The 19,143-nt window shown below is 45.9% G+C and overlaps 3 protein-coding genes across 5 annotated transcripts in view; 1 reads left to right on the top strand and 2 right to left on the bottom strand.

Moving 5' to 3' along the window:
* Positions 1–19,143, top strand: part of NF1 (neurofibromin 1) — a 72,246-nt gene that overhangs the window by 42,243 nt on the left and 10,860 nt on the right. For all 3 annotated transcript variants that reach the window (XM_059486754.1, XM_059486753.1, XM_059486752.1), the window contains 15 exons: positions 9,021–9,453; positions 9,638–9,978; positions 10,692–10,894; positions 11,160–11,353; positions 11,687–11,827; positions 12,037–12,316; positions 13,422–13,636; positions 13,853–13,914; positions 14,038–14,152; positions 14,983–15,084; positions 15,956–16,096; positions 16,424–16,550; positions 17,101–17,232; positions 17,773–17,908; positions 18,663–18,820. In XM_059486754.1, the coding sequence (XP_059342737.1) occupies positions 9,021–9,453; positions 9,638–9,978; positions 10,692–10,894; positions 11,160–11,353; positions 11,687–11,827; positions 12,037–12,316; positions 13,422–13,636; positions 13,853–13,914; positions 14,038–14,152; positions 14,983–15,084; positions 15,956–16,096; positions 16,424–16,550; positions 17,101–17,232; positions 17,773–17,908; positions 18,663–18,820 (2,780 nt within the window). The remainder of the gene's footprint in view (positions 1–9,020; positions 9,454–9,637; positions 9,979–10,691; positions 10,895–11,159; positions 11,354–11,686; positions 11,828–12,036; positions 12,317–13,421; positions 13,637–13,852; positions 13,915–14,037; positions 14,153–14,982; positions 15,085–15,955; positions 16,097–16,423; positions 16,551–17,100; positions 17,233–17,772; positions 17,909–18,662; positions 18,821–19,143) is intronic.
* EVI2B (ecotropic viral integration site 2B) lies at positions 535–2,905 on the bottom strand. Its single transcript, XM_059487111.1, has 2 exons — positions 2,794–2,905; positions 535–1,802 (listed from the first exon to the last, which is right to left on the bottom strand). The coding sequence occupies exon 2, from the start codon at positions 1,769–1,771 to the stop codon at positions 953–955; it is 819 nt and encodes a 272-aa protein (XP_059343094.1). The 5' UTR covers positions 1,772–1,802; positions 2,794–2,905; the 3' UTR covers positions 535–952.
* Positions 4,507–8,017, bottom strand: EVI2A (ecotropic viral integration site 2A). The gene is made up of 2 exons (XM_059487096.1): positions 7,860–8,017; positions 4,507–5,925 (listed from the first exon to the last, which is right to left on the bottom strand). Exons 1-2 carry the CDS (start codon positions 7,961–7,963, stop codon positions 5,085–5,087), a joined length of 945 nt encoding a protein of 314 aa, XP_059343079.1. The 5' UTR covers positions 7,964–8,017; the 3' UTR covers positions 4,507–5,084.

Raw genomic sequence — 19,143 nt, 5'->3', positions numbered from 1 at the left:
AATTGTAATGCTATTCTTTAGGGATACCCAATCATACAGCTTATGTAAACAGTAAAGAAAATTGAAAATATATTTTCCTATGGCCATTGTATACACAGCAGCCTGGAATTGCATTTGGATAATGTACTACTCTTTATTAGTGATAGTTTGAAAATTCTGAAGTTTATTGTGTGCAAGTCTTAGTTCTGTGCTCCATCCATAAACCTATTCCCTCCTCAAGCAAGCTGCAAACTCTACCATTTTGCAGAGCTCTCATGGGAAGCTAGCTTCAGCATCTAGCAGCTTCTTAATATATATTCAATATTGGTAAAAAACAAATCTGCTTCTGATACTAGCCTGCTGCTGCCCAGCCAAGGCTGGTGTGGGGGAGATGAGCTGGTACTCAGGGCCCAGAGAGGAGCGTGTAAAGCGCTGGGACGCCAGGAGCTCCAAGGAATGTAGCATCCATGAACCACTAAATGAGTTTGTATTAGTGACTGAGTGCATGCTGTATCTAAGCAAATATTTAGGTGAGCTTTAAGTGACCAAAACGTCTTTGACTGAGAAAGCTTTATTGAAATGTCCTGGAAGTGATTGCATTCACTTGCACAGCCCAGGGGAGCAAACCCAGGTGCAAAGCTGAGTCCCTCTGATGCTGGGCTGTCCGTGACATCTCCACGTGTGTGTTACCTGTGTCTGGCTGTGCTGGCACACACAGCTGTGTACTCTGCCTTCTGGAATCTCTGGTTGCAGGTGATGACTGGGCACAATTTGTTTTGTAGTCAGAAATTTGCTTCAGGCAGAAGCAGGTTGTTCTCTCTTGTGAAAGCCGAAGTTGGGAAACACCACAGAAATGTGAAGGAAATGCTGGGGCCTCACAGTTCTTGCCTGTGTCAACTTCTCCTTTTTTACTTTATTGAAAATTACTCAGTTTAAGAAAGATATAGAGTATTCTGGAAATGAATTTGGCAGTCTACAAAGGGTGTTCAGGCTGGGGCAGTGTTTCATGGATCTCCTGGATCAGTGGCTCAGGTGGTGAGGGCTGTGGTTCCTCCGCTTCCAAGTGAAGTGCCGAGTGCTTGCTGGGGTCTGAGCCGGGCTCCTCAGCGGGTTCCCTGAGCCAGTCGGGGGGTGGTGGCAGGTCGGAGCACTCGGGCGGAGGGTCTGGGGGAGGGCAGCACTCAGCTGCAGCGTTGGCTGGCTCCTGCTCTGGGGCAGGGGCAGAGCTGGCTCCGGAGCAGCCCGCGGCCGGCGGAGGCGGCTGCCCGTTCTCAGCACTGCGAGTGTGCTGGGGTGGGTTCTCTGAGACAGTCGGGTCCTCCTGCAAGTTTGTGCCTTGTTTCAGTCTCCAAGGCAGCATAAATAGGACAGAAGAGCGCTTGGTGCCGGGGTCAGGCTCCATGCAGAGGTCTGAGGTGTCCCCATCGGCGAAGGGGGAGCGGCCTGCCCAGTGGGACTGGGCCTGAGGAGGCCTCAGGCAGCATTTCCACAGGAGAATCACCGTAATGGCCAGCGCCATCCCGATCAGAATGCTGCCGAGGATCAGCGCTGCCACCCAGCTGCCATCCCCGGCCTCCTCCTCCCCTGGGAAGGCCTGGGGCTCTGTGGCAGCCTGCTGTGGGCTGGGCACAGTCGCTTGCAGGTGGCGCAGGAGGAGGCTGTCTGCCCTGGGGCTCGTGGCACTGGGGCACATGTGGCTTTCAGTCCTGGCAGCGTGCTGAGGTGCTGCTGCAGACAGGGAGCTCCAGATCTCCCCACAGAACACAGCCAGCATGACCTGGTGTCTGGCCATTTCCCTCCAGCCTCTTTACAAGGGTCCTCTGCTGTTGCAGGGAAGAAGTAGAACGTGGTAACTTGTACACTGTATTTCTGCACTTTACTGCCACCAGACATTCTGTGTTAATACCATCAGACTGAAAATAACAGTCTCCCCAATATTTCACATTTCAAGCGTGTTCCCATCTGCATGATCTGTGGGTTTGGCACTGACTTTACAAATAACAGCAGATTTTCAGCATTATGGATCATATTAATAAAATGGCTTGTTTGAAGGTAATGGCTTATTATCATCTTGTTTCACCTTATCAGAAAAAGGCATTGGCAGAGCAGTCCTCACAAGGTTTCAAAATAACATTTAACTATCATGTAACTGGTTATGGACCTGGAACAAACTCTGCAGCATTGACAGACAGGACTGTCAGAAGTGAAGCAGTGGCTTGTTGTGATATAAGCTGAGACAGAAGTAAAAGGCTTTTTACAGTTCTCTTAAACTTTTATTTCCTGTTCTCATATTTGTTCAGCATAGCAAAATATTTAAAAGTTTTCCAAGTACTTATGCCATAATGACACAGCATTCTAATGGTAAAGTATTTTATAAATAAATTCCTGCATGCAGATTGTGCAAATGTTGAGTTGTTGGCATGAAACAGACTTTTTTTTTCCTGTACTGATTAGAGTTCAGCTCTCTAAATGTCTTCATATGAAATAAATTTTATAAAAATTCATCCCCTACACAGCTCTTTTCCTTCTAAAATCACTTTCATGCAATTTGAGCTAATTCATTAGTTACTGTAGTGCTAGTCCTGTGAAGCTATTTCTGGGAAATTAATATGCATGAGTCTTTGTGGGTTTACAAATACACAAAATTGAATTTTAAATGCAGCAGTGTAAACACACATGAGCAGTAAGTTAATGACTAGAGAACATCCCGATGTAAACTCTGACAGATTTGTAATGGGTTAAAGTGATTCTATTCAGTTTTTATCCTGCTCCCCTCTTCTCAGAATAGGCTCAGTACTTGAATGTGATCCTTACCTGCACATTTATCTTCTCTGAAGCAGGCAGCGTCTGCCTTTGTTGTTTGGAGGCTCGGGAGGGCTGTGTGTGCTCAGAGTCAGGCTGGGCAAAATGGCTCTTTTCATGTAGAACTTTGTGCAAGAGGGAGGAAGTTGCCAACCCGGCAGGAAGCGTCTGCGCCAGCAGCTCGGGGCTCCTATCTCAGATCAGATCCTGTGTCCCCTGTCCCACGGGCAAACCTCTGATCTGCCCTGGCTTCTGCAGAAAGGTGTTTGTGGCTCCTGCCACATCAGGCACCTCTGTGTATTGATGTGGAAATTCTCAAATACCTGTTTGCCTGTCTTTGTAGAAAATAGTTACGGTTTCTTCTGTGGGAATCAAAACTCTGCGAGTTTGGGTGGATTGGAGTGGCTGATGTAATTCAGTGGTGGGTTTGCTGTGCTCTCAGGGTTATTAGTGGGAAACCACCGCTGGGTTCCTTGGTGAGTCATGGAAAGCTCTGTGGTCATGGGATGCTGGCTGCTTGCACATCCTCCCTTGTGTGGCTGCAGTGAGAGGCAGAGGGCAAAATCTGATTTCACCCTCAGCCTGTCCCTACTTGCTTGGTTGTTTTTCTGTGTGGATAGGGTTGTGACCAGCTGCCATCGCTGGTGGAGGGCCGTGCTCTGAGCAGCTGCTTCCCCTGTCTGTCCCTGTCCATACCCTGGAGTGTAACCCAAGCTGCTCTCTTGGGTCTCTGGGAGCATTTTTGCCTGGAAAGGCTGCGTGGCAGAAAGAAACCCACACCAAATATGTCTCATGGCACTTTGCAATTGTGTTCTGCCAGTAGCTACTGACAGATTCCTCTGCAGCCCTTCCTGTTGTGCCTCTCTGACTGCACTGCTTCTCTCTCTGACACTCTGCCTGCTCCTGCAGCACACACACATCCTGACCCCATACTCACACTAACCCAGTGTTTCTCGTCTGGTTTCTTTGTCTCCTCCCCATTCTCTCCAACCCCCACAGCTGATTCCCAGTTCTAGGCTAAGCATGCAGACTCCTTCCAGCTTTGTTTTCCTCACCACACAGCCCACCTTTGAGCCTGGTAGTTGAATTTTTTGAGCTCTGTCTCTGTCCTGGCTGCCACAGTGCCGTGGTCCTGCTGCTGCTCTATCTGCCCTGCCAGCCAAGCTAATGGGTGATCCAGTGGAACTGGGGTGGGGGATTCAGTCATCCTGGTCCTCTCAAACTCATACAACCATCTTATGTGTCACAGCTGTTGGTTACAGCTGCACAGGATGTTTGGAGCTTTGGCACTGTGCAGCCTCAGCACTTGTAACCGCAGTGCAACAGAGCTTCTTCAGCCTGAGGGGCAGCCTCTGGAAGGCTTCTCACGTTTCCTTAAAAGAGCAAAGCTCTGCTGCAGGACAGCAGCCACAGGCACCTCCCTGGCACTGGGGCAAGGTCAGGTCTCTGAGAATAAAGAAACTAAAAGTTGTTGTGGTTGAAAGGAACTCCAGGCATGTTCTGTTTGGTGTCAGGAGAAAGTGGAGTGTGTTTCCATGATGCAGGAAATCACAGCGAGTCATCAGAGACCTTTCCTGAGCCAGCCAGTGTTACAGCAATAAAACATTCCAAGATGCCTGGTCATAGTTTTTTCTAACATCTGACTTAGAGAAATAGTATCATGTAAGCAATTAAAAAACTCATATTGCAAGTTTATTGAAGATAACAAATTGCACAAGTTCTCATATTCTAGCAAATACTACAAACTTTATCTACTCACAGTCGATGTGGAAACACAGTAATTATGGTTCCAATCAGTCTGCTTCAAAAGTAACTAAGCTGTTTTATGAAGTTCTTGATGGAAAATCCAAAAGGGCATTTTGAGGCATTTGATCCTGGGTTAGTGGTTGAATCAGAGTTGTGACTAATGTATGTTTTCCTTTGAAAAGCAACTTGGTTATGCCTGTGCAGCATGTTAGTGTTCAGAGTGTTGATCAGACTGACAGTCTGTTCCTTGTTCCCCTCTGTGCTCTTGGAGCATGGGCAGATTCTGTCCTTTAGGTTTATCCTATCAGCTCCTGTCACCCTGACTTCTGGTCAAAGGAGTAAAACCAGTCCTGACACGACTTACAGAAAGCTATTTAACACAGTGTTACTGCCTTCTGGATCCACACATGGCTGCAGCATTCCCACTGGCATAAATGGAAAACCTCTAAAATCTGGATTTAGCTTTCCAGATTTTTTGCTGTTACTTGAAATACAAGGTTTTGCCTTACATTAATGGTGTAACAAAGGCAAAAGATGGATTTTTACCTGAGTGTGAATTAAATCTCAACTACAAAATTGGTTAAGATGGGTTTGTGTGACTGGGATGGTTCTTTGCTTTCTTGTTCATTTTCTGCTGCTTTGGTGAGTTTCTCAATAGTTTCATCTTCAGTTTTCCTTTGGTTCACAGCATCCCTCCCTGATACCAGCTCCTGCATTATCAGCTCAGTTCCACTTGTCTCCTTGGGCATCCTCTGCCACGTTCCTGCTGCTGTGGGCCACAGGCTGTTGGTGGCCAGGAGGTCCCCATTGCTCCTGGGCCTGCGTTTGCCCTGCTGGGCTCTTTTCAGATAGGAGATTTTGTTGGCTGCTATGACTGTGGACAGAAACAGGGAGATGCAGATGAGCACAAGAACTGCAATGATAATGAAGCAAATCAGTATGAGAGACTTATTGTCTTCACAGGTTTCTTTGGTCATTGGGCTCTTGGGTTTATTGCTTTTCTCTAATCCTCCTGTGGTGGAAACTGCACTTGGGGCAGGGGAAATCAAATTTTGAGTCGTTGTGGAGGAGAAGGATGGCAGGGTACTTCGTATTTTGGCACGGGAAGATGTTGAATTTTGGGCCATTGTGGAGGAGGAGGATGGCAGGGTACTTTGCATTTCAGAAGGAGTTGTTTGGCTGCTGAAATTGAGGCTCAGAGGAGAATTTGTGCTTGCTTCTGTCCTGTTCTGATTCTCACTGAGGTTTTGGCTGATGGGACTCCAGGTTTCTTCTCTGAGGTGAGGGTAGCCTGTGTGGTTTGCACTTGTTTGCAGCCACAGGGAGAAGATGATCATGACAGGAAAGGCCAGGCCTGGGTTACTGCATCTCGTTGTCTGCATCTTCCTGTTGAGTCCCCTGCAAAAATACAAATTGGGGTGCTAGTTTAGCAGATGCTGCTTCTTAGAGGTTTGGATTGGATTTCTCAGGGAATAGCAGGATTCTTGGTGAAAAATACACAGCCTCATTTTGGGGGATGTAGGAGGGCAAGTTCAAGTGCCCAGATTGTGAAAGAATAGATTGTCTCAAACTTCTGACAGTTTGAGGTTATAGAAAACTTACAAAGATCAAAAAAGAACATGGAGAGAAAAAGAGAAGTGTTTCCTACTGGGGGCTCCGTGATGTCAGGGCAGACTCGGAGAGTTCCTTCTCTCTGAAGCTGCCCACGTTACACCCGGTCATCACTTCTGCTTTACACAAAGGCCCTGTGGAGGTTACACATCACTGGCTGCTTCTCACCTCCCTGAATTCCCCTGGGCCAGGCAGGGGAACCCTGCAGGGAACAGATGGGCAGGGAAAAACTTGAACCCAAAATGTTCCTGTAAGTGACAGCAATAACTTAATGTGAACTGTGTGTAGTTCCTAGCACAGCTGTCTGGGGTACTTTAAAATGCCCAGGAAAATCTTTGTTCTCTTGTTTTTCTGCTTTTTTGTACAAAAAGCTCTTCATCACAAATGCACTTCTTGTATTTTTCTCCCAAGCATTCTGCAGATTGTGACATTTTCTGTAAAATGCTGCCGATAACCATGCAAATGAGAGTAACCATTCATATGTTCTGTTTCACATTTGTGTGGCATTTAAATCTGTACCTGAACTTTTCTGGAGGGTAGGAATGTGAGAGTGGGGTTGGTCAGATATGAAGATAATATTAATTATCTCAAATTAGCAGTGACAAATCAGCCAAGCAGTGACCCAGGCAGTGGGCCAGGCTGCTCCTGCCCTTCCCAGGGCAAGGCTGTGTCCCACCAGAGGCTTTCTACTGGCTCTGGTAACAGACCAGAGCTTTTCCTGTGAGTGTTACACACTCTGCATAGTGCAAATTGAAATGCTACAGGGAGTGACCAAAAGTATCATTGTTAATTTTATGGTTGTTCTTGAAAAAATGTGTTTGTTGCCTGTAAAGGTAACAAAGTGTATTTGTGTGTGGGTAAATATGAAACGTCAGAGAAGTGATGTTCCTGTGTGTGAACAGGTGAAGGGAAGGCAGGGATACACCTGGTGTGTAAGGGGATCTCTCCTTGCACAACAAGCAAGCAACAAAAGATCTGTCTATAACTTTGCAGTTCACCCATAACATAAAATTGTTTTCCATCCTGAGATTAATCTTGTTTGTTCCGTTTGAACTGGAAACCATCTTGGTCATAAGCGACAACTCAGGTAGGATTTTTGTTTGTGTATGGTGGAAGTGACCTGGGTGATTCCTTGTAGCATACTTTGGAAAGGAGAAGGAAAGCAAACCCAGCGAAGCTTGGGGTTTGTAACATTTCAGCTGTTTGGAGCAGGACAGGCAGGGCCAGCCCAGTGTTCCTGTCCCTGCCCAGGGTGCAGCTCCAGCTCTGCCCCAGCACACTGAGCCCAGTGTTCATTGTGGGCTCCCACTCCAGATGTGCTTTTCTTACAAATCAGCGGGCTCGTCTGTGAGGGGCTGCTCTTGAAACCACGAGAGCAAAGGAACTGATCTTTAAAGAGCTGGTTTTCTTTTTAGTTCAACCCTTTGTGTCTGGGTATTGACAGGGTCTCGGTACCCAGCGAGATCTGCACTGCAAGGACAACAGAGCCAAGTAGTGACTGTCACTGTTAATTCCTCAGTCTGACTGTGAATAACCTTTAACATGATGAAAAATTCAGTATATCATCTTCCCTGATTCAGTTGGAGATACTGTGTCTACAGTTTGTTGCTATTTTTTAATTACTCAAATTTCTGTAAAAATACCTTTTCATATATTTTTCTACAAAATGTAAGTAACTTTAAAGTGCAACTTAAAATAGGAGAAGGAAAATGTGTACTTACCTTGCCAAGATGTAGTTGACAGAACGTGGATGTTTCAGATATTTAGTCCTTTGGCAATAAGATTTCTTTGTGCATATATTTGCTCCTGGGATGCAGGCAGCCATCAGTGTACAGCAGGGAGATTTGGGCAGTGCTGATGTTTTTTAGGCAAACCTGTAACTGCAATGACATGTGGCCCTAAGTGGGGAACTAAAACCACAGCTATGACACACTTCCTTTGGTAACAGCTCTACCATGACATGTTGGGGGAAAAACACCACTTGCCCAACTTAGCTCTCAGAACCACCGGAGGTAACGGGGGTGGAAATCTCTTGTGCAGATGAGTTTTCTGTGTTCTGTCTCCTGAGCTGTCCTGCACTCAGGTGCTATCAAGAGAAGTATCCCAAAACCCTTAAAGCTACACCTGTGCTCTGAGCATTTATCAGCTCTTCTGTAGCCTGTTGTTTGCCTTGGAAGAGTTAATGACAGCTCAGAACAGTGACAGGTGTTTAAAAATACCTTAAAATTTCATAAGCTGCTGATGAATTTATTTTTAATTAATTCTTACTAGAATTCAGTCTGCTGTGTGAACCCTGGAGATGTCGTTTAGGCTAATGCATTGCCCAATCTCAAAATTCAGAGAACTTTTAAGTAAGAAAAACTATTCTCAATTATGTGAATGTTTTTGAAAAGAGGTATTTTTGTAGGCAAGTCCTCTGTCCTCCTCAGAAGACTGACCATTCTCAGAAACACCCCCAAGCATTGGAGTGCTGCAGGATAGAGTCACTGGAGTGGCTCTGGACCCTCTGAAAAAGTTGGGGTGTGGATGTTTAATTATTAAGACTCCTGAGACAAATATCTTTTTCCACATACAAGTATAGATATGATTTGAATGTCTAAGGCTGTCACAAAGTTAGAGGCACTTAGAGGTTGTGGGGCACTTGAGGATGAAGCTGGGTTGAATCCAAGCGCCCTCATCGTGGGCACTAAGCGTGGCCAGGGCGTGAGGCCGTGCCTGAGGCCGGTGTGCTGTCCCTGCTGTGGCCCAGCCCTGTTTGCAGGACTGGCACAAGGGTCAGTCTGCCTCAGGGCAGGACTGGGGTGCTCTTGGTGTGCCTGGGCACTCGGGGTTTGTGCTGTGGGCCTCCAGCATGACCCAGCCGTGTCTGTTCTGTCTTGCAGGTTCAAGACTGGTCAGATCAACGGGGATTTGCTGATCTACCACGTGCTGCTGACCCTGAAGCCATACTATGCAAAGCCATATGAAATTGTGGTGGACCTCACACACGCTGGCCCCAGTAATCGCTTTAAAACAGACTTTCTTTCTAAATGGTTTGTAGTTTTTCCAGGCTTTGCTTATGAAAATGTTGCAGCAGTTTTTATTTATAACTGTAACTCTTGGGTCAGAGAATACACCAAATACCATGAAAGGCTCTTGACAGGTTTGAAAGGGAGCAAAAGGCTTGTTTTCATAGACTCTCCAGGGAAGCTGGCAGAGCACATCGAACACGACCAGCAGAAACTCCCAGCAGCTACCTTGGCTTTGGAGGAGGACTTGAAAGTGTTTCACAATGCTCTCAAACTGGCTCATAAAGACACCAAAGTTTCTATTAAAGTAAGTGCTTTTAATGCTGTTCCTAGTGATCTGTTATATTTGTTTAGGGATTGGAATATGATTTTACTGTCTCTTAATTCATACATACAAAATTTCATACATTCATCTTTGCTAAAAGTAGGAGTGTGTTTTCTCTGTGTGATTACCCAGAGGTGCTGCAGCAGTTTTCTGTTGTGTCCCCAAGGTTGGCTCGACCGCGGTGCAGGTGACGTCGGCGGAGCGCACGCGGGTGCTGGGCCAGACCGTGTTCCTCAACGACATCTACTACGCCTCTGAGATCGAGGAGATCTGCCTGGTGGATGAGAACCAGTTCACCCTGACCATTGCCAACCAGGGCACCCCGCTGACCTTCATGCACCAGGAGTGCGAGGCCATCGTCAGGTCCATCATCCACATCCGCACGCGCTGGGAGCTGTCGCAGCCCGACTCCATCCCCCAGCACACCAAGATCCGCCCCAAGGACGTGCCCGGGACGCTGCTCAACATCGCCCTGCTCAACCTGGGCAGCTCCGACCCCAGCCTGCGGTAACAGCTCTGCTCTCTGCTCCTCAGGGGCTCCTCAGGGGCTCCTCAGGCTGCTCCACTGCTAGGGAGCCTCTTGAGCAAAACCACAGCTCCATACAATGCAGTTCTCAGTAAATAAAGATTGAGTTCCTGTGAGTGAAGAAGGGCACACACTGTCAGGGGAAGTGAAGGCGTGAAGGAAACTTAATTTCTCTTTATGAGAAGCAGTAGTTTGCTTTGCACTGTGTTTATTGGTACATACCATTTCCACGGTGTTGAGCTTCGTGTTTAAGAGCATGGGAGCTGTACCCCTTCGAGCAGCTTGTGATTTGTGTCAGAACAGGCTCTCCCAGGCTTGGGGCTGAGCAGGGGCACCCCTGGGCTTTGGGCAGGCTTCCTCCCAGCAGCTTAGGTACACCTGGAGAGATTTAGAATTTCCTCGAACTCCATGGTGTTCTGGGAAACCCAATACAAAGCCCTTCAAACATACTCTGTAACCTTATCAGCAATTGTTCAGAGCAAGTGGAGGAATCATTTCTTCTATTTCTCCAAGGGAAGTTCTTTTTTGCTGCAAATTGTAGCCTGTCCAGGGGAAAACGTTTGGGAATGTAGATGTAATTTCTACTATAGCAGCATTGAATTGATTTTGAAATGTCAGTACTGTGATGTATAATATGTATATGTTCAGAAGTACAAGAAAGCTCTTACAAATCACATTGTTTGCTTTGTTACAGGTCTGCCGCCTATAATCTTCTATGTGCCTTAACCTGTACCTTTAATTTAAAGATTGAGGGCCAGTTACTGGAAACTTCAGGTCTGTGTATTCCTGCCAACAACACACTATTTATTGTATCTATCAGTAAGACTCTTGCAGCAAACGAGCCACACCTCACCTTGGAGTTCTTGGAGGAGTGTATTTCAGGATTTAGCAAATCCAGTAAGTAGCTCCAGTATGGTTAGTGCCATCCATTAATTTGAAAAGATACTAATCTCTAAAAGGATTTTAGATCTAGCTTAGTCAACTGAGCTTCCTCACTGGCTCTGATGCTCTCTCCTTTTGCCATGCCTCTTTGAAGGCTCTCTGTTGGCCCAGTGTTCTTTGCTCAGCTGGGACAGTAATTGTTTCAGGCACTAAAACTGGAGGAGGAGTTATTTATGAAGGGGGACAGTGCTGGCCGTGTGTGATGAGCATTTTGTTGCAGGCATCGAGCTGAAGCACCTGTGCCTGGAGTACATGACCCCCTGGCTGTCCAACCTGGTGCGCTTCTGCAAGCACAACGACGACGCCAAGCGCCAGCGCGTCACCGCCATCCTGGACAAGCTCATCACCATGACCATCAACGAGAAGCAGATGTACCCTTCCATTCAGGCCAAGATATGGGGCAGCCTGGGACAGGTACTGCTTCTGCATCCTCTGTAAACAAACACTTCACATCAAGTTTCTTCTTCCTGGTCAGCATTTTATAAAGAGTTAAAGTGGAAAATGAAATAAAAATAGTGCTAAATTTAGTTTCTAGTTCTGAATCACTGGTAGCAAAACCTAATGGAATTCAGCTTTATGCTTCTAAAATTTACATGGGGCTTTTTGCCAGAAGGGTAATGAGTCGCTAACGTGGATGGTTCAGTTTGTGATAGTTGTGCATCTTCAGCTAAAGAAATTAATTACTGCTGTTCAAAGGGTCGTTCACGGTGCAAAAGTCAAGTTAATCTGACTCTTTTTCTCTGTCAGATAACAGATCTCCTGGATGTAGTGTTGGACAGTTTCATCAAAACCAGTGCCACGGGGGGCTTGGGCTCCATCAAAGCTGAGGTGATGGCAGACACAGCTGTAGCACTGGCTTCTGGCAATGTCAAACTGGTGTCAAGCAAAGTGAGTTCTCTCTTTGCCTTCATTTCCTTTTAGAGAATTTCTAGTTATTTACTAATGTGACACTGAGATGCTTTCTGGTAACTCAGGACAGGCAACAATGCAGAAGCCATGATAAAATAGATTCCAAGCAGTAGAGTGTTGATCGTTTTTATTGAAATTCTGAGCTGTGCTCCTGTTTGAGTAGAACAGAATGGTTGCTCTCTTTTCAGGTGATTGGGAGGATGTGTAAAATCATTGACAAGACCTGTCTGTCCCCCACACCCACGCTGGAGCAGCACCTGATGTGGGATGACATTGCCATTCTGGCTCGGTACATGCTCATGCTCTCCTTCAACAACTCCCTGGACGTGGCTGCACATCTGCCCTACCTCTTCCACGTGGTGACTCTGCTGGTGGCCACGGGGCCCCTTTCCCTCAGAGCTTCCACTCACGGGCTCGTCATCAACATCATTCACTCTCTTTGCACTTGTTCCCAGCTCCACTTCAGTGGTGAGCTTTTTTGGATTTTCAATGAAGCTGATTGCTCCTTAATTTGTTTAACAAATATTTGAGTTGTCTTTCTCTGCAAACTATTCTGAGAGTTTGAAAAAAGTGGGTTGTAGTTCAGCATGAATACAAATCAGAATGAGGATATGATCAACAAGAAATGAGTATGGAATTAAAAAATATCCTACTTAGAGCAGGTGCATAGTGTAAATTGTTTGTATAATGGGTTTTAGAAAAAGAGAAGAAAGTACCAGTGATTTTCTGGTAAGGCAAAGGAGAAAATACATCTGTGCTAAAACTGGCTCATGTACATCTTGTGAAGGGTTGCATAACATGGTAACAAAAATACCAATTACATAAGGGAATTGTGAACTTACAGTGTTAAAACAGGTATTTTATCTACTGCTGTATTTTAGCAGTCCTAAAATAATTGATATTGGCAATTTGGCTCTTCTTAGCCCAGAAGCACAATGTGAAACCAGGCTGAATTTTGTGCAGAAGAAAAATTCAAAGTTTATGTGATCTTGTCTTTTTTTTTATAGTCTCTCATTTTGTCTGTAGATATCAGCAGGGAGCGTGGGTGTGCACACACACACACAGAGGTGTCTGTGTGTCTGTGCTCTCATGCACGGGGTGCTGAGCCTCCTGCTCACACAGTGGGTTTGAAGTACACTGAAACCAACTGAAAGGTCAGAACTGTACAGATAGTCAGTGCCAGAGCAGGGCCATCATTTTCTTCTGCTTTAAGTGTATTTCTTCATGTGAGTGCCAGAGCCAAAAGCAGAGTCTGCTGCAGTTTGAACTTCCAGTTCTGTCGGTATTTCAGAGCATGAACACTCTGGGTTTCCATTTTTTGAATGAATCACTGTGAGGAGAACAGATAGAGCCACCTCTTTACACAAGTTGCTCTGTAGAGTCTCTAGAATCCAGTCCTCGTGGCTGGTGTCAGCAGTCCGGGCAGGAGAGCAGAGCTGCTGTGCCTGACCCGGGGCAGCGGCCAAGGGAGCGGTGCTGGAATGGGCACAGGGACCTTGGCTGTGTCCCTGGGGGGAAATGTGCATTTGAATGTCCCTGGAGTCAATATAAAATGTGCAACTTTGTTCTACAGAGGAGACCAAGCAAGTTTTAAGGCTGAGCTTGACCGAGTTCTCCCTGCCCAAGTTTTATTTGCTGTTTGGGATCAGCAAAGTGAAGTCGGCGGCGGTGATCGCGTTCCGCTCCAGCTACCGCGACCGCTCCTTCTCGCCCGGCTCCTACGAGCGAGAGACCTTCGCCCTCACCTCGCTGGAGACGGTCACCGAGGCCCTGCTGGAGATCATGGAGGTGTGTGGGGACAGGGGGAGCCCTGAGGGACAGGGCCCTGCTGGAGATCATGGAGGTGTGTGGGGATGTGGGGACAGGCAGCAGGGGCAGGGGATGTGCCTCCTCCCTGCTGAAAGTTAACAGCTGATTTCTGAGAGCCAAACCTCTGCACATTCCCAGTTGTACAAATACATTTTCTCCACGTTACATCTATTCAAATAGTCTAATTCTCTTTAGGCTTGTATGAGGGATATTCCAACATGCAAGTGGCTGGACCAGTGGACTGAACTAGCTCAAAAGTAAGTCAGACTTCAAACCCTGAGCCCTCCCTGCATGTGCAGTACACCCAGTTCTCATCTTTTTGTTATGTATATTTTGTTGTATATATGTTGTTTAATGCAATGTGCTCTGTTTCTTCACAGGTTTGCATTCCAGTACAACCCCTCCCTGCAGCCAAGAGCATTGGTTGTCTTTGGCTGTATAAGTAAACGAGTGTCTCATGGACAAATAAAACAAATAATCCGAATTCTCAGCAAGGTATATGGGTCTGTCTCTTTTCCTTTGTGACTCATAAAGTAGCTATTTTTAGCTTTATTTTCCCATCAGATATAGAATCTGGCATAATTTTAGGATAAATGTTTTTTCTAGCATATTCTTGTGTAGAACTGATTGGAAATACACTTTCTGTAGGTCAGGCTTCTGAATTTAAATGGATTTGGTGGCTTCTGAATTTAAATTGAATGAGTTCCGTCACTGCTGTGATTTCTAGAGTATCAGTAGGTCTCAGTATTGAGTTTAAAACTCCTGACACAGGTAGGTCCAGCAGTCGGTATTTGAATAAATGAGAAATTTTCTGTTGAGGCATTTATCAGCATGCACATGATGCATAGCTTCCTTTTTCTTAAAGGAAGTGAATGACCTCATGTGTGGTAGGTAAATATAGTAAAGAGCTGATTTATATCAGAAAACTTTGAAGCAGGTGCCTGGCCTGACAATGATGTTCCATCATTCTAAAGCAGGTTGTGTTCCACAGCAGGTTAAAAATGTACTAAATATGTGTCCTTTAAGCATTTCATTAGAGTTTTATAGACACAAACTTTGATTGAATAGTGTCTAAATGATAAAAGAGCTTTTCTACAGCTCTTACAACCCCCTGCAGCCTGACTGTTAGGGTACATTGTGCAGTCATACATTTATTTCTGCTGTCTAAATCTCCATTTGGAAAACTTCTTGAGAGTTGGTTTAAAATGAACTCAGGCTTTGTAAGTAATTGAGAAAAACAGTTATTGTGCAGATCTTTGATCTTCTTTTTACAAAGCAAAATGTAATTATGGTTGTATTTTTAATTACTCTCTTTTTTCAAACAGGGACTTGAGAGCTGTTTAAAAGGCCCTGATAATTATAATAGCCAAGTTCTAATAGAAGCCACAGTTATAGCCCTCACCAAGCTGCAGCCTCTTCTTAACAAGGTAAATCACCGCCCTTTTGAATAAACAGAGAATGTATTTTGTTAATTGTGATTATGGGTATGATCTCAGAAATACAAGTTATATGTTGGGGTTTCTGAAGTTCTCACTTCACTGTGATTCATGCATGGAAGGAGCACATATGGGAAGTGTGGCAGATTGTGGGACCAGTGCAAAAGCTTGAGAAATGCTGGGAATGTTCTGTTCTGTTCCCGGAGCGGGGCCCTGGCAGTTGGGCAAAGGCTGTGCCCAGGCTGTGCCCGTTCCTCCCACAGGCTCCAGTGCAGCTTGAGCTGTGAGTGCTGCTGCCCTGCACGCCAGGGGAACGCCCACGTGTGGGGGCTGCTCCTTCAGCCAGCCTGGGTCACTGCCAGGCTCTGCCTCAGAGCACTCGGGGGCACTGCAGGGACAGTCAGCTCCTGGTGTGAGTGAAACTTGCTCTGCAAACAGCTCTGCTCAGGGCACCCAGCGTGTGCTCAGTGCCAGTTCCTCCTGTGTGTGGTTCTGGTGTTGAGGAGGAAGTGCTTGGCCAGTGCTGTGTGCAGAGCTGCAGTCCATGTTCAGATGGAGAACCACAGACCCATTTCTGCTCAGGCTGGTGCAGGGCAGGGTGGGTCTGACACTGAGCAAGGAAGGGATGGAGGTGAGCAGGAATGGCTTGGGAGTTGCAAACAAGGCTTGAAATTCATTTTCTTTCTACTGTTCACCTGTGAAGTGCATTAACAGGTCCACGTGAGCATCTGTTCCCTTGGAATGGGTGTGGCTGAGACAAAACCTGCTACAAGGGGGACAAACCCTGCCCTCCATCCTGGTTGTTCCTTCACCTGCAGGAACTGGCTCTAAGGGGCAGTGGTGGCTCTTTCTCTCCCTGCAGGACTCCCCTATGCACAAGGCTCTGTTCTGGGTGGCCATGGCCGTGCTGCAGCTGGATGAGGTGAACCTGTACTCGGCAGGGACAGCCCTGCTGGAGCAGAACCTGCACACCCTGGACAGCCTGCGCGTGTTCAACGACAAGGTGAGCCCACAGCCTGCGCTCCTGCAGCCACCAGAGCTGCAGAAAAGGGGAAAAACCCAGCTTTGTCCTTGTGAACTAAACCTGAATTTGCATGAGAAATTGTTACACTCGAGTGATATCCACAGATAAAGGTGTGGAGAGAAGTTGTCATTACTGGGTTGGAAACTGGAACAGAAATGTCCAGATGTGATCTGTGAGAAAGTGTTTGATATTTTCCTGTAGCCTCTGAAAGAACTGTTCTGCCACTTAAACAAAAAACCCAACAAACTTGACATGTCCCGAGTAACTTCAACTAAGGTGCTCTTGTATTTTGTTTTTGTGGGTCAGAGCCCAGAAGAAGTGTTTATGGAGATCAGGAGACCACTCGAATGGCACTGCAAACAGATGGATCATTTTGTTGGGCTAAATTTCAACTCCAACTTTAACTTTGCACTAGTGGGACATCTCCTGAAAGGTAAGAGTGCATAATGCTCTTTGTTTGAGATGGCTCATACTTCAGGAATAAACAAGTCAAGAGATAAAGGGGCCACATTCGGTGATGGATTTTGAGAAACTTGGATTACAGAGTAGGTACAGAATTAAACACTCTTGGATTAAAGGACTTAACCAGTTTTACTTTATATGTCTCCTGTGAAGGTCTTTAGTGCTGCTGCTAAAAGTTCTGAACTGTCACAGGGTGCAGAGCTTTATTTGCTGCAGTCTTTTACTTCTTCCTCCAAGAATATCTCTCCCTGTTTGCCTGTGCTCAGGCTCACCGGGATTTTTAGAAGACTGATTTGTGAGATAACAGATATAATGTATGCACAGACATTTGACATTATGCAGTTTTGAGGGAGGGGTAAAAAGAATTAGTCTTAAATGTGCCATTTCTAGTAGCACTGTGCTCTCTTACCCTTGAGATGGAATGTCTGAGAACGTGCTGAAAAATATTTATAAATGCCTTCAAAATATTAGTGCTTCATAAATATGGATTCAGAAGTTAAATACAATCTTTTGTTTCTTAGGGTACAGGCATCCTTCCCCTACCACTGTAGCAAGAACAGTGAGGATTTTGCACACACTCCTTGCTCTGGTTAACAAACACAGGAACTGTGACAAGTTCGAGGTGAACACCCAGAGCGTGGCTTACCTGGCAGGTAATGAACCAAACCTCCTTTCCAGTCTGAGCTGACTGAAAAGGACTGGTTATTGTGGGATTCCTTCAGGTTCAGCTTGTTAAAATTGTACAGCACAAAGAAAACTTGTAACTGGTGGACAGGAGTGTGGTCAGGGTGGGCACATTGGGAAGGTTTTTTGGGGGCTGAGGGCTTTGCCAGCACAGCACATCCTCTACAGCTTTGGCACTTCTTCAGGGAGGCTGGAGGTTTCTTGGTGTAAATAATCCAGTGTATGCCTGACAGCCTTCAAGTTTCCAGTGGTCTGGACACAGAAATTGTGACCATGTGAGGGCAAATTTGTAAATCTTGTCATTGTAACTGGATGGGAAACAGAATTCTTTTTAAATTATCTGGTTTTAATCTGTACATTCCCTAAGGTAGCTGCAGCTCAGTGGTGTTGGTGTAAAGGTACACTGATGCCTGTAAGAAATGCAGAAGGCTGGAATATTGTTTCACTGTTGACTGTGCTCTGCTGTGAAAGCTTCCCTTGCCTTGCCTTGCCTTGCTGTGTGTTTGCAGCCCTGCTGACGGTGTCGGAGGAGGTGCGGAGCCGCTGCAGCCTCAAGCACAGGAAGTCTCTCTTGCTGACAGACGTGTCAATGGAAAATGTTCCCATGGACACATTCCCCATCCATCACAGTGACACTAGCTATAGGTTGGTTGTCTCACTTTTAGATCAGTTACCCACATTGCAAAGCCTGGTTCCTGTAGTGAGTGAGCTAAGCCCCACTGATAGCGCTGAGTCCTTGGGCTGTGGTGGCTCCTGAGCAATTTCTCCTTACACTGGGGTCAGGAGTCACAGAAATTTGGATGTGCAATTCATGCAGATTTAATTTTCAGAGCTTAACTGCTCTGGAGGCTGTTAAACCTTTTGCTAAAATCTTTCTATGAGACCTGATTTAATCTCATTTATATTTTAGAGGAACATTTTGTTTGTCCTTTTAAGAGCTCCAGGGCATGGAGCTGTCTGTCCCACTGGGAAACCTTGACACCTTGTTACAGCCTGTGTGCAGCCAGAGAGATCAGCCAGGAAATCAACTGGAAGTGCCAAGGAGAGCCTGTGTCCTCAACAGGGAGCACTTCACTCATGATCTCTCTTTTTAGCACTGAGATTGGAGTGGCTGATGACAAAATATATTTCATCTTACCCCATAGGCTGATTTGCTTGTGTTCTTTTCATGGCTTTATTTTTTTATCCCTTCACCATCACATTCACATCAGATTGTTTGTTTTCAGTAGCCCAGACATCTTTGCAAGCAAAGTAATTGCTATTTCTTGTTATGTGTTTTGGGGAAATTAACCAGGTAGGAAAGATGGGTTTAAAAAAGGATAGTTTTGCTGCTTGAAAAACCTCTGCCTAAATAGCATAGTTTTAAGATTTTCTTAATTGAATTTCTCTGCACTTTCAGGACACTAAAGGAACACCAGCCCTGGTCATCCCCCAAGGGGTCAGACAGACACCTGGCTGCCAGTTACCCAACAGTGGGACAGATCAGCCCTCGCACCCGGAAATCCATGAGCTTGGACATGGGGCAGCCTTCACAAGCCAACACTAAAAAGCTTCTAGGTTATTAACATAACTAATTTATTGATCTGTCTACAGAATACCCTGGGAAGCGTTACTGGAGAAAAAATGTTCTTGTATTAGTTCTGGCTTTAAGGGCTTATTCCTGATTGAGAGGAATAAATGCAGTTTCTGCAAAATGCAAATTTCAGGGCACTGGATAGTTAAAGAGGACTCAGTTCTTTTGGCCATGATGGGGGGAGCAAGAGCGATGCTCAAGATCTGCATGTTGAAGTGGAGAAAACAAGATATTCCATTTCCCAAAGGTGCCTAGTGCCAGTCTTGTGCTCCCAGCCCTTTCCAGCAAACCCAGGAGGTGGATTTTT

This window comes from Ammospiza nelsoni, chromosome 21 (assembly GCF_027579445.1).
Source record: "Ammospiza nelsoni isolate bAmmNel1 chromosome 21, bAmmNel1.pri, whole genome shotgun sequence".
NCBI lineage: Eukaryota > Metazoa > Chordata > Aves > Passeriformes > Passerellidae > Ammospiza > Ammospiza nelsoni.
Note: the sequence above shows the minus strand (reverse complement) of the source record. Positions and strands in the feature narration are given on the sequence as shown.

What these genes read in the sequence shown, in the direction of transcription:
- EVI2B (XM_059487111.1), bottom strand. Translation starts at nt 1,771, where the DNA reads ATGGCCAGACACCAGGTCATGCTGGCTGTGTTCTGTGGGGAGATCTGG.
- EVI2A (XM_059487096.1), bottom strand. Translation starts at nt 7,963, where the DNA reads ATGGCTGCCTGCATCCCAGGAGCAAATATATGCACAAAGAAATCTTAT. An exon ending in GTCAACTACATCTTGGCAAG is followed by an intron (nt 5,926 to 7,859) that starts GTAAGTACACAT and finishes GTATTTTTGCAG; the next exon opens with GGGACTCAACAGGAAGATGC.